Here is a 13975-nt window from a genome sequence, read left to right as displayed (position 1 = left end):
TGAGTCCTTTATTGCTTTATTTAAATTTGGATTTGAGTATGCATTGATCCTACTCCTTTGTTTTCTCTAGATGGCCGGCCACCCACCCAACCACCACGGAGAAGGCATGATTGACTTTGTGGCAGAGTTAGCACGTATGACGCTGGTGGTGGGCTACCCCAACGCGCCAGAGTACACGACTGTTCCACCGCTCAGTGGCGAGCTTCCTCACCGTGTTCGCCTGGAGGTCCATGGCTACGTGGGTACCTGCCTAGCTAATATGGTGGTTGAGGCATCCGGAGGCACAGCAGATCACGCCTGTCAGGAGGCAGCATACCTGATGATGGCCAGACTACAGGAGCGCCACAACTACATCTTCCACGACACAGCGTACCGATTTCACCCTCGTCGAGCCAGCGGTGATGATGTCAGTACTTTCCGTCCAACAGCCGGCGAGAACGACACCACCTTTGGTCACATGTGTGCTGTGATGAGGGGGATGGACAGGATGCACTCGGACCTGCACAAGGCGTCCAAGGCCTTGAATGATGGGAAGCTCATGAGGATCGTCGCTCTGAAGGACGAGATAGCGCGCCTGAAGAGGGAGAATGCTCAGTTAAAGGGTCTTCCCGCGCCAGGAGGAGTCCGGATCCGCACTACGCCCCGCAAGACGACGACTGCACCCGTGCGCATCCAGCTTGCGCCCAGGAACCCACCTCCGCCCGCAGTTCCCGCAGCTCCAGCTCCTGTTCCCGTAGCTCCCGCGTCCGCTCTCTCCTTCGCTCCAGCATCAGCCGCCAGGGGTCTAGCCAGTGGCAATGGAGGTTGGTTGTCTGCGACTCCCAGTGGCAGCCGCGACCGCAGCAGCAGCTCCAGTGGCTCAGAGCCGGGCAGCGGCGAGACTTACCTGCCAGGCTCCAGGAGTCGCTTAGAGGGACTTGGTGACGAGCAGGAGGACGCCTTCGACTCCACCGACCGCAGGAGCCGTTCCGAGCATTAGGCTCGTTTTCTATTAGTTTATCGATTGTCTAGCTTCTACTTGTTAGTTTGTGTGTTTAGGTTGCTTGCTTGGGGTCAGTCGACGGTCGATATCATGTGCCTATGATATGGCTGTCTTAATAAGGTTTTTTGCTTGTTTTTTTTTAAGTGTTTTAATTCAGACCAGAACAATTGCAGTTTAAATTCCTATATAATAAAGCTTAGTTCTTGAGCATCTGTTTTTCTTCTTTTCCCCGTCTGCTCTTCCTCCAGATGGTCTACACCAGGAATGGTAGCCGTACAACAGGCGAGGGCAGCAACGGCGAAGAGCGCACTGATGGTGTGCATCCCAACAGCGATTCCGGCAATGGTCCGCCACCACTTCCCGAGAATCCGACGCTAGCCCAAGTGATGGCGCATCAGACTCAGATGATGGCAGCCATGATGCAGCAGATGCAGCAACAGCACCAGTAGATGCACCAGAGGATGCTGCAGCATGCCGAACAGCAGCATCAGCAGTTTGGTCCCCCTCCCCCTCAGTCCAAGTTGCCAGAATTTCTACGTGTCAGGCCACCCACTTTCTCCAGCACCACCAACCCCATGGAGGCGAATGACTGGCTCCATGCCGTAGAGAAGAAGCTGAATCTCCTGCAGTGCAATGATCAGGAGAAGGTTGCTTTCGCCACACACCAGCTTCAAGGTCCTGCGTCAGCTTGGTGGGACAATCATATGGTCACCCGCCCACCAGGTACTGAAGTCACTTGGGCAGAGTTCTGCCGTAGCTTCAGGAAGGCGCAGGTGCCAGATGGGGTCGTGGCACAAAAGAAGAGGGAATTCCGGGCATTCCATCAGGGCAACAGGACTGTGACAGAGTATCTCCATAGTTCAATCGCCTCGCGCGATATGCACCGGAGGATGTCCGCACCGACGCCGAGAAGCAGGAAAAGTTCATGGCAGGTCTGGATGACGAGCTGACCAACCAACTGATATCTGGGGACTACGCTGACTTTGAGAGGTTGGTTGACAAGGCAATCCGTCAGGAGGATCAACGCAACAAGATGGACAGGAAGAGGAAGGCCGCTCAGTTCAGGGCACATTAGGGAAGTCACCAGAGGCCGCGCTTCACTCCCGGGCAGCAGGGTGGACCTACCACCATGATCGTCCGCCAGTACCGCCCGCTCGACCCTAGCAACTTCCACCAGGGCGCCAGTGGCAGTCAGAACCACCATGGAGGTCAGCCCAACCGCGGTGCAGCTCCACGCCCACCAGTGGCACCGGCACAGTCAGGCCCGTCCGCGCAAGCCAAGAAGGAGACTGGAACAAAACCAGGGTCCTGCTTCAACTGTGGTGAGCTTGGCCACTTCGCTGACAAATGCCCGAAGCCTAGGCGTGCCGGGCCAAGGTTTGTCCAGGCTCGGGTCAACCACGCATCTGTGGAGGAGGCACAAGCAGCACCAGAGGTCGTACTGGGTACGTTTCCTATTAACTCAATCCCTGCAACAGTACTTTTTGATTCTGGTGCAACGCATTCGTTCATTTCAAAGAAGTTTGTCGGGATGCATGGGTTAGTAAGAGAGGAACTTAGCACACCAATGCGGGTTCATACCCCAGGGAATAGCTCCACTTTGGTTCAATTCAGCCCTTCTATAACAATAGAAATTCAAAGATCACCATTTCTAGCCAACCTCATTCTTCTCAAATCCAAAGACCTAGATGTCATTCTTGGGATGGATTGGCTGACCAAGTTCAAGGGAGTCATTGATTGTGCGAATCGCACAGTCACCTTGACCAACGAGAAGGGAGAAACAGTAGTGTACAAATCACTAGACTCACCAAAGCAAGGGGTCTCTTTGAATCAGATTGAGGTGGAAATCCCAGTGGTCACCGAGGAGAAGAATTCGAGGAAATTGGAAGAGACTCCCATAGTCTGCGAGTACCCAGAAGTGTTTCCCGAAGACCTCACTACCATGCCACCCAAGAGAGGGATTGAATTCCGGATTGACTTGGCACCGGGAACCGCTCCAATTTACAAGAGACCGTACAGAATGGCGGCCAACGAACTAGCAGAGGTCAAGAAGCAGGTTGATGAGCAGCTGCAGAAAGGGTACATTTGACCAAGTACTTCACCTTGGGGTGCTCCGGTCATTTTTGTGGAGAAAAAGGATAAGACGAAGAGGATGTGCGTTGATTATCACGCACTCAACGAGGTCACAATCAAGAACAAATATCATTTGCCGCGAATCGATGATTTGTTTGATCAACTGAAAGGAGCTAAAGTGTTTTCTAAGATAGACCTGCGATCAAGCTACCACCAGTTGAGAATTCGGGAAGAGGATATTCCAAAGACGGCCTTCACCACTCGGTACGGGCTGTATGAGTGCACGGTTATGTCTTTCGGACTTACCAACGCACTCGCATTCTTCATGAATCTGATGAACAAAGTGTTCATGGAATTTCTGGACAAGTTTGTTGTGGTATTCATCGACGACATACTTATTTATTCAAAGTCCGAAGAAGAACATGAGCAACATCTCCATCTGGTACTCGAGAAGTTGAAGGAGCACCAGCTATACGCCAAGTTCAGCAAGTGTGACTTTTGGTTGACGGAAGTCAAATTTCTGGGTCACGTCATTACAGCTCAGGGCGTGGCAGTTGATCCATCGAACGTGGAGTCAGTTACCAAATGGACCCCACCTAAGACCATGTCGCAGATTCGAAGTTTTCTTGGACTTGCAGGTTATTACCGCCGATTCATCGAAAACTTCTCCAGGATCGCCCGACCCATGACTCAGTTGCTTAAGAAAGATGAGAAGTTTAAATGGACAGCTGAGTGCGACAAGAGTTTTGAGGAGCTCAAAAAGAAATTAGTATCCGCACCAGTTTTGATTCTGCCCGATCAGATGAAAGACTTCCAAGTCTATTGCGATGCATCCCGCCACGGACTTGGATGTGTCCTAATGCAAGGGGGCAGAGTGGTTGCGTATGCCTCGCGGCAGTTGCGTCCACACGAAGGGAATTATCCAACTCATGACCTGGAATTGGCAGCAGTGGTTCATGCTTTGAAGATCTGGAGGCACTATCTGATTGGCAACCGCTGTGAAGTATATACGGACCATAAGAGTCTGAAATACATCTTCACCGAACCGGACCTAAATCTCCGACAACGAAGATGGTTGGAATTAATCAAAGACTATGATATGAGCATTCACTACCACCCGGGTAAAGCCAATGTGGTGGCAGACGCATTAAGCAGGAAAAGTTACTGCACTGCCCTATGCATCGAGAGCATGTGTGAGGAATTGCGGCAGGAGTTTGAGCATCTCAACATGGGAATTGTTGAACACGGGTTCGTAGCCGCTCTAGAAGCACGGCCTACGCTCGTCGATCAAGTTAGAGCCGCTCAAGTAAATGATCTTGAAATAGCAGAGCTGAAAAAGAACATGAGAGTCGGAAAGGCTCGGGATTTCCATGAAGATGAACACGGCACAATCTGGTTGGGAGAAAGATTGTGTGTACCTGACGACAAGGAACTGAAGGATCTGATACTCACCGAGGCTCATCAGACCCAGTACTCCATTCATCCAGGCAGCACCAAAATGTATCAAGACCTTAAAGAAAAGTTTTGGTGGGTCAGCATGAGGAGAGAAATAGCTGAATTCGTCGCACTCTGCGATGTTTGCCAACGAGTGAAGGCAGAGCACCAAAGACCAGCAGGTTTACTCCAACCTCTTCAAATCCCGGAATGGAAATGGGAGGAGATTGGAATGAACTTTATAACAGGACTGCCCCGGACATCATCGGGTCACGATTCAATCTGGGTAGTCGTGGATCGACTCACTAAGGTTGCTCACTTTATACCAGTACATACCACGTATACGGGCAAAAGGTTGGCGGAGCTCTACCTCTCGAGAATCATGTGTCTACATGGAGTACCCAAAAAGATTGTATCTGATCGAGGGAGTCAGTTCACCTCAAAATTCTGGCAGAAGCTGCAGGAAGAATTGGGGACCCGTTTAAATTTCAGCACGGCCTATCACCCGCAAACTGATGGTCAGACCGAGCGAGTCAATCAAATCTTGGAAGATATGTTGAGAGCTTGCGCTCTTGATTTTGGTGGAGCTTGGGACAAAAGCTTGCCATACGCGGAATTCTCGTACAACAACAGCTACCAGGCCAGTCTACAGATGGCACCGTTTGAAGCTTTATATGGCTGGAAGTGCCGCACACCTTTCTTCTGGGATCAGACAGGCGAGCGTCAACTGTTCGGGACAGAGGTATTAGCAGAAGCAGAAGAGAAAGTCAGAACCATCAGGGAAAGGTTGAGAATTTCCCAGTCTCGACAGAAGAGCTACGCGGATAACCGCCGAAGGGAGCTCACTTTTGAAGCAGGGGATTACGTGTATCTTCGTGTCACTCCGCTCCGGGGAGTACACCGTTTTCAGACGAAAGGCAAGTTGGCACCACGCTTCGTGGGACCCTACAAAATCTTGGAACGAAGGGGGGAAGTTGCTTATCAGCTAGAACTTCCATCCAATATGATCGGCATCCATGACGTGTTCCACGTGTCCCAATTAAAGAAGTGCTTAAGAGTACCCGAAGAACAAGTTGATTCGGAGCATATTGATATTCAGGAGGACCTGACATATGTGGAGAAGCCAGTTCGTATACTTGATACCAGCGAAAGAAGAACCAGAAATAAGGTTACCAGGTTTTGCCGAGTTCAGTGGAGTCACCATTTAGAGGAGGAAGCAACCTGGGAAAGGGAAGATGAGTTGAAAGCCGCCCATCCGCACCTCTTCGCCAGCTCCTCCGAATCTCGGGGCCGAGATTCCGTTTAAAGGGGGTAGGTTTGTCACACCCCAAAGTTCTTTCCCAAGCCTAAATTGAAGTTATAAATGGTCTCAAGAAAATACTTGTGTAAATTAAGAGAAAACCTTAATAAAGTAATACAAATAATAACCGAATCTGGCATGTGGAATTTTTCTTGAGTTCTACATGTCGAAATTCACTAACAGGATTTTTAGTGGAATTTTCAGAGCCCTAGAAATAATTTTAACCAATTAAAATTGAGCATGCAGTATTTTAATTCTAGGGAAAATCCTTTTCTTCCTTTTTCTTTTTCTTTTCCCCCTTTTTCTTTTCGAATGGGCTGCCGGCCCATTCTCTCCTTTCCCCCCCCTCCTCCCCGCTGGGCCGGCCACAGGCCGAGGCCCAGCCAGGCCGCCCCGCCTCCCTCCTCTCCCGGGGTCGCCGACAGGTGGGGCCCACTTGTCGGGTCCTCCCCCAACCTCCCGCCGCCCGCGCCGGCCACCACCCCCGAAACCGCCGCCGCCGCGCCCCACCTCCCCCCGCTTTCCCCGCACCCACGCCGCGTCACCCGCGCCCACGCCACATCGCCGCCCCCTCTCCCCGCGTTTCCCGGCCGGTCCTGGACGGGGATTTTAATGCACATTCTGCTTGCTATTCGGGAATTTCTGGCGTGACAGTTTTAGCACATTACCATATTTTGAATCACTTCTAAAGTTTTTCGTTTATGAAAGTAGTAAGGATTTAGGTAAAATAGTTCTATAAAATTATCATTAACTATCATTACATTGGAGATAGGATACGGATTGACACGGTTTAGTGAAGAACATTGGTATTGTGCTCTTTCTACTACTGTAAGACTGCATTCATTCTCCTACAGTCCTACCTAACACATCCCCAAAGAAAACTATCCATAAAAAATTGCCCCAGTAGAAAACCAAGAAAACTACTGGATAACAGTTGGCCAAGGGGTTTTCTTAACCAAACCGCATGCTCTCATTTATTTTTCTTTTTTTACAGGAGGGGTGCACTGCTCACGTGACATGAGGGAGGAGGGCGGATGGTCAGCTACATTTTTAGGTAGTAGAGACAAAATGAAGACGTTGGGTTGGCTTGGATGAAATGCGCTAACGTGCATGCCACGTAGGCAATTTTACCGTCACATCAAACCACGATATAGTTTTCCATACTTTAGGGTGTAAAAGCCAGTTTCATATTTTAGTTTAGAGGGTTGATTAGACTAACCCCTTAAAAACGACGTTTAAGGTTGGTTTTAGTGCATATCTACAATATTTTGAATCAACCTCCAAAGTTTTTCTTTAATGGAAGTAGCTAGGATCGAGGTAAATAATTCTATAAAATTATCATTAACGGCCGGGCATTAAATTGGAGGTAAGGATATGGATAGACATGGTTTAGTGAAGAACATTAGTATTGTAGTCTTTCTCTATTACTATAAAAGCACATTCATTCTCCTACGGTCCTACCAAGCACGTCTCCGGAGAAAACTATCTCTCGGAAAACCGCCCTGTAGGAAACCGAGAACACTATTGGACAACAATTGAGCAATGGGTGTTCTTTTTAACCAAACCGCATGCTCTGATTTCTTTTTCCTTTTTTCACGGGAGGGGTGCATGTACCGCTCACGTGACGTGAGGGAGGAGGGCGGATGGTCAGTTGCACTTTTAGGTAGTAGAGACAAAATGAAGACGTTGGGTTGACTTGGATGAAATGCGCTAACGTGCATGCCATGTGAGTAATTCAACCATCGCATTATTGTACATACCAAAACTACATACAAAACCACGATATAACTATTAATTGCACCAAATTTCCATACTTTAGGGTGTAATAGCTACTTTCATATTTTAATTTAGAGGGTTGATTAGACTAACCCCTTAAAAACTTGACGTTTAAGGTTGGTTTCAGTGCATGTCTACAAGATTTTGAATCAACCTTGAGTGTTTTAATTTTAGGGAAGTAGCTAGGATCGAGGTAAATAATTATATAAAATTATCCTTATTAGCCATTAGATTGGAGGTAAGGATATGAATATACATGGTTTAGTGAAGAACATTGGTATTGTGCTCTTTCTCTACTACTATAAAAGTGCATCCGTTCTCCTACGGTTTTTAGGGAAGTAGCTAGGATCGAGGTAAATAATTATATAAAATTATCCTTATTAGCCATTAGATTGGAGGTAAGGATATGAATATACATGGTTTAGTGAAGAACATTGGTATTGTGCTCTTTCTCTACTACTATAAAAGTGCATCCGTTCTCCTACGGTTTTTAGGGAAGTAGCTAGGATCGAGGTAAATAATTATATAAAATTATCCTTATTAGCCATTAGATTGGAGGTAAGGATATGAATATACATGGTTTAGTGAAGAACATTGGTATTGTGCTCTTTCTCTACTACTATAAAAGTGCATCTGTTCTCCTACGGTTCTGCATTTCTACCAAGCATATCCCCTGAGGAAACTATCCCTCGAAAAACTGTCCCATGGAAGACCAAGAACACTACTGGACAACTGTTTGCCAACGTGTTTTTTTTAACCAAACAGTATGCTCTCATTTCTTTTTCTTTTTCTTTATCATGGGAGGGGTGCTACTACTACTTAGGTGATGTGTGGGATGAGGGGCGGATGCTCGATTGCACTTTTAGGTAGTAAAGACAAAATGAAGACGTTGGGTTGGCTTGGATGAAATGCGCTAATGTGCATGCACGTACACAATTCTACCATCGCATCATCGTACATACCAAAACTACATAAAAACCACGATATGACTATTAGTTTGAACTAGTTTTCCATACTTCAGGGTGTAATAGCTAGCTTCATAATTTAATTTAGATGGTTGATTAGACTAACCCCTTAAAAAACTGGACGTTTAAGGCTGGTTTCAGCGCATATCTACAATTTTATGAATCAACCTCCAAAGTTTTTCTTTTATGGAAGTAGCTAGGATCGAGGTAAATAATTCTATAAAATTATCATTATCGGCCATTAGATTGGAGATAAGGATATGTATCGACATGGTTTAGTGAAGAACATTGTTATTGTGCTCTTTCTCTACTACTATAAAAGCACATTCATTCTCCTACAGTTCTACCATGCATGTTCCCCAGAGAAACTATCCCTTGAACAATTGTCCCGTAGAAGACCAAGAACACTACGGGACAACAGTTGGCTAACAAGTTTTTTATCCAAACCGCAATGCTCTCATTTCTTTTTCTTTTTTTTCATGGCAGGGGTGCACGTACTACTTAGGCCACGTGAGGGAGGGAGGCAGATGGTCAGCTGCACTTTTAGGGAGTAGAGACAAAAGGAAGATGTTGGGTTGACTTGGATGAAATACGCTAATGTGCTTGCTACGTAAGCAATTCTACCGTCGCATCATCGTACATACCAAAACTGTAGACAAAATTACAATATAACATTAGTTGCACTAGTTTTCCATACTTTAGGGTGTAATAGCCAGCTTTATATTTTAGAGAATTGATAAAACTGATCCCTTAAAAACTACTAGATGATTAAAGTTGGTTTTAGCATGTATCTACGATATTTTGAATCAACAACCAATGTTTTCTGTTTTATGAAACAATAACTAGGTTTGAGGTAAAATAATTCATCTAGAATGACGATTATCGGCTATTAGATTGGAGCAAGAATTTATGGATCAACGCGGTTTAGTGATGAACACTTGCTTCATGCTTTTTCGACATGACTATAAAAGTGTATTTGTCCCTAGCTACCAAGCACGCCACTAGAGAAAAACATCCAAAAAAAAAAACCCTTCCTAAATAAACTGCCCTGTAGAAAACCAAGAAGGGACTACCGTTGATCATCTTCTCATAGACCCTGTTGCACAAGAAAGCCTAAAGCAGTCATGGTGTTTTCTATGCACAACAGCCCCGGTCAGCCAAATCGTTAGGTAAGAATATTTATAATTGCTTTTTTTCTTTCAATTACATGAAAAGATGTACGCTGTTGAATAATGAAAAACAAAGATTAATTCATAACCGCGCTAAATCCCTACTAAAAACTCACTCGCTTGCCGCATCTCGTATGTGCATTATAATATATATACGCCAGGAATTGAACAGGAGACGTTTCACTTTGTATTCACAGCTGCATTTTAGGCAACATACCAACCAATTTATTATTTGTCAACAGTACAGATCCGGCGTACACAATGAAAGGAGAGACACCAAAGCAACGGCATCTTCAGTCACAGAAATGAGAGCGCACACCATGTAGGCTGTTCCATTTGAGTATGTCACAGCAAAGTGACTGACCATACCAAACTACAAGACCACAACAAATGTTATGCTAGGAGAGCATAGCCTGTCTTTACCCACATCAGCAGGAAACAAACTTCATGCCTAACCGTCGAAACAGGAAAGCAAACTGGCAGCTCAATCTGCTGATAGAACGACTCCTAGGGTTCATCCTAAAGAGGAAAACACAGACAGCGACGGTGTCCACCAGAATGCTAAACCAGCGCAATGCTGCTCTCGCCGCCAGGAGGCTTGCGGTTCCCGCTATGATACTCTCGGGTTGGCGCCTGTCCTTCCGCGAATATGTTGCTCCCAGTCATTTCTTTCAGCTTTGCGGTGCTCAGATGCTTCTCCGCAGAAGCAGGGGCCTCGTCTCCTTTGAATATGTTGTTGCCTGTGAGATCGGTGAATTTCTTGCCAGTTATCTTCTTTGCAGTTTTCGTCACGCTGTCAGTGTTGGCCTCCCCAAACGAGAAGCTGCTCACCTGTTTGAGGAGAACAGTTATTTGTTAGATTGCATTTCAGGACACATAAATCGAATGAAGGAACAAGCAGGTAGCAGTACATTTGCATTTCTCACAGGTGTGTGTGAGGCACCGGTGCCATTTGCTGTGTTCCTTGCCCCATTAGGCCTTACATCTTGAGGGTCAAAAAGGCCATGGCCACTGAGTTCCTTTGATTTTGCATTTGAAATCTGCTTCTTCATCTTACTGTCTGCTTCACTTTGCAGAGTACCGCTAAGCTCACGCTGCTTTGCTACCTCAGCCACTGAAGTTGGCTTTTTGGGAGGAACACTTCCATCCTCAGCAAATGAAATGTGGCTCACAGTAACTGGCTGCAGATATTAAAAAAAATGCTTTAATCTCATGGCATATCGTTCATTATGGATTCATCTGATGTAATGCAGTAAACCTAAGTCATGTTAGACAATACTACTGCCCCTCCTTGGCTCCCCTTTATTGAAAAAATAATTATCAATTTTGCCCATACCGCAGATTCACTAAGTACATTCTATAGATAATAAAATTGTGAAGCGAGAAATGATGGCAGCAACAGCAACCCATAACGAAAAACAAGGCTAGTAGTAATGTTCATTGTTGAACAAATTAACCCTACAGTAGGACATTTGGGAACTTTTACCATGTAATCAGACCAATACGTTGGCATGATGATATTTGACATTTGAAGTGGGTAGAGCAAAAATATAGTATAGAAAACGAAAAGCTAAGCAATTTTCAGTTCAAACAACTAACTACAACTTGGATTAATAGGTTTTGTTCAACCCATCAATCTGAACTAATTTGTTCCACAGAGAAGCTAAAATACACATTAACAATGCCGCGAGCTTTTCTCATAACTTTCACGCTAACAAGCAACACAGCATTGCAAAATTATGCACCCATCATATGAAATCGTGTAATTTCCAACAATAATATCTACTCTAGCCTTACTCTAGTGCAAGAGAGAAAACCCCCAATCTGGTGAATTCGCTCCATTGCATCTCCCTAGAGCGAGCGAGCAAGCAAGCACCTGGTAATTGCGCGGGACGGCGCGGCCGGGCGCGGCGGCGCTGCCGGGCTCCTCCGCCTCCCCGTCGGCGCCGGCCGCGAAGATGCCGCTCCCGGTCATCTCCTTCCACTTGGGCGCGGAGCATGGCTTCCTGAGAAAACACACACAAACACACAACCAATCAATCAATCGATCAATCCAAGCCGAGAAAGTAAGCGCGCAGGTCGGGATCACGCTTGATCTGGATCAAGACGACGACGACGACCACCTCCACCTCGGATCCCCCATTTCCTTACCTCTTGTTGAGGCTCTCGGCCTCCTCCTCCGTGACCTGGCCACCGAACACCACCTTCCTCAGCGCCTCCGATGGCTGCAAATCCGAGATGCGTAAGCTCAACCAAAAAAAAAACAAAAAAAAGAAGAAGAAGGTCATCGGTGTGGAGGGGAAACCTGGTGGGGGCGGCGAGCGGGGGAGGGGGTGGAGGCGGCGTGGCCGTCGGGCTGGTGCTGCTGCTGCGGCCAGGCGAGGAGGTCGGCCGTCGAGGTGTGGGACTTCCTCACCGGCGCCGGCCGCTCCATCTCCTCTCCTCTCCTCGCGCTTTCTCTCTCTAGGCTCTACTAGACTATAGGCGTTGTTGTTTGTTGGTGCTATTTCTCTCTCTAGAAAGGGAGGTGGTGCGTGCGTGAGACTCGTGAGGTGAAGTAGTAGTATAGTAGTAGTAGTGTGATGGGCTGGAGCTGGAGGAGGGTGAGGTCTAGTCTAGTCCATACGCGTGGCTACTGTAATTACTGCCCACTGACAGGTGGGGTCAGGTGTTCTTCTTCTTTCTTTTTTTTTTCTTCTCCCAGTGCCGGTGGGACGGGGAGTGTACCGGGGGTGAAAAATGGGGTGCTGTAGCACATCGCGCACGGGCTTCACGTACACAGACGGCCAACCAGATCAGTGAAAGCACCGTAGTTGGTTGGTTCGTTCGCTTGTTTAACGCCGTGTTTAGTTACCAAATATTTCTTCAAACTTCTAACTTTTTCATCACATCAAAACTTTCCTATACATAAACTTTCAACTTTTTCATTACATCGTTTCAATTTTAAACAAACTTTTAATTTTGGTGTGAATTAAACACAACCTATAGTACTACATGCCCCATCATTTGGTTTTTTTTCCCTATTAGAGAATAAAAATAAATTTGTAGGTAAAATTTTTATATGTGTTACTGGTAACTTGAAAGTCCATACTAAAAGGAAATTACGTTTAAAATATTTCAAAATCAAACTTAAAATTAATTTTAAAAATTTAAAATTGGCTTTTTCTTTGGCTTATTAGGCCATTCGATGGGAGCCACATATAAAATAGGTGCACTTTGTGACTAGTAATAGTTTTATAGAGTGGTACTGTATTTTCACTTTTTTTTTCCTATGCTATTTTAAAAGATAGGGGTGGTAAACTGGTAATGGTGAGCCTGCCTTCACTACTACTAACTGATATATGAGATAATTAGGTCGGTGCTCCTTGAAGAAATGCTCTGCTCGCTCTCAACAGTTTCTTGGCCATTCAGTCACAACGAGTGTCTACTTGAACTGGCATACAATTCAAAAATCATTTTTGTGTCTATTGTTATAGCTTAATGTTGGTTGGTATTAGTAACCTTGAGTGATATTTTAATTATCAACCAGAAAATCAGTGCGCTTATTGGTGTGCCTGCTATATGGCTTATCTTATATGCCCATCAGTCAATTGCATATACATATATTTAGTAAAATAAATTGATTTTTTAATTTGCTTCAAGAGTATTACTATTTCAAAGAATCTCTTAATGTGAGTTTAGCTTTCAATGTAACCAATATCTGAAATATGTTCTATTTTGAGGGAAAAAAACATAATATTTTTTTTCTAATGTTACTTTTCCTTATCTATTTCTTTTTCTGATAGTGGCCAAAAGATGGCAAATAAATAAAGATATGTTTAGTAGATACTTTATCATATTACTGAGCTGGTTGGTTATTGGAAGAACCAAAGTAGTTGTTCAAATGTTAGAAGGCTCTCGATTTCTCCATTTTAGTTTATTACTTGAGAATGTTCTACATTTCCAAAATTGTTTGTTTAATAGAATGGCTCACTTTTATTTTAGGGGAAAATCTGGGTTTTTTTTTTTTGGAGAGATCAGTTTTTTTCTACCTATTTCCGGTTTAGGAAATAAAAATAAATTTTTGAGGACAGCCCGTTATTTTGTTTCAATCCTCGTGAATTGGTAGTAGGTGACGTGAGTTTGGGGGAGTTGGTTGGATAACGCTAAATTTGGTAGCACCCCCTATCAGCAGATGCATGAACGATAAAAAGGATTCAGCTGTTGTCGTGGAACATCATGTGTGTTTGTTTGTATTGTAGTTTGACTCGGAGGGTGGAGGATCCCACTCACTCTG

General features: G+C 45.4%; 1 protein-coding gene across 1 annotated transcript; it reads right to left on the bottom strand.

The window, feature by feature from the left end:
- Positions 1 to 9901: 9901 nt before the first annotated feature.
- On the bottom strand, positions 9902 to 12259 carry LOC127768785 (uncharacterized). The gene is made up of 5 exons (XM_052294432.1): positions 12005 to 12259; positions 11851 to 11924; positions 11576 to 11705; positions 10611 to 10880; positions 9902 to 10530 (listed from the first exon to the last, which is right to left on the bottom strand). The coding sequence occupies exons 1-5, from the start codon at positions 12131 to 12133 to the stop codon at positions 10261 to 10263; spliced, it is 873 nt and encodes a 290-aa protein (XP_052150392.1). The 5' UTR covers positions 12134 to 12259; the 3' UTR covers positions 9902 to 10260.
- Between the last annotated feature and the right edge of the window lie 1716 nt (positions 12260 to 13975).

This window comes from Oryza glaberrima, chromosome 3 (genome assembly GCF_000147395.1).
Source record: "Oryza glaberrima chromosome 3, OglaRS2, whole genome shotgun sequence".
Taxonomy (NCBI): Eukaryota; Viridiplantae; Streptophyta; class Magnoliopsida; order Poales; family Poaceae; genus Oryza; species Oryza glaberrima.
This window is presented reverse-complemented; position numbering and strand designations above follow the sequence as displayed.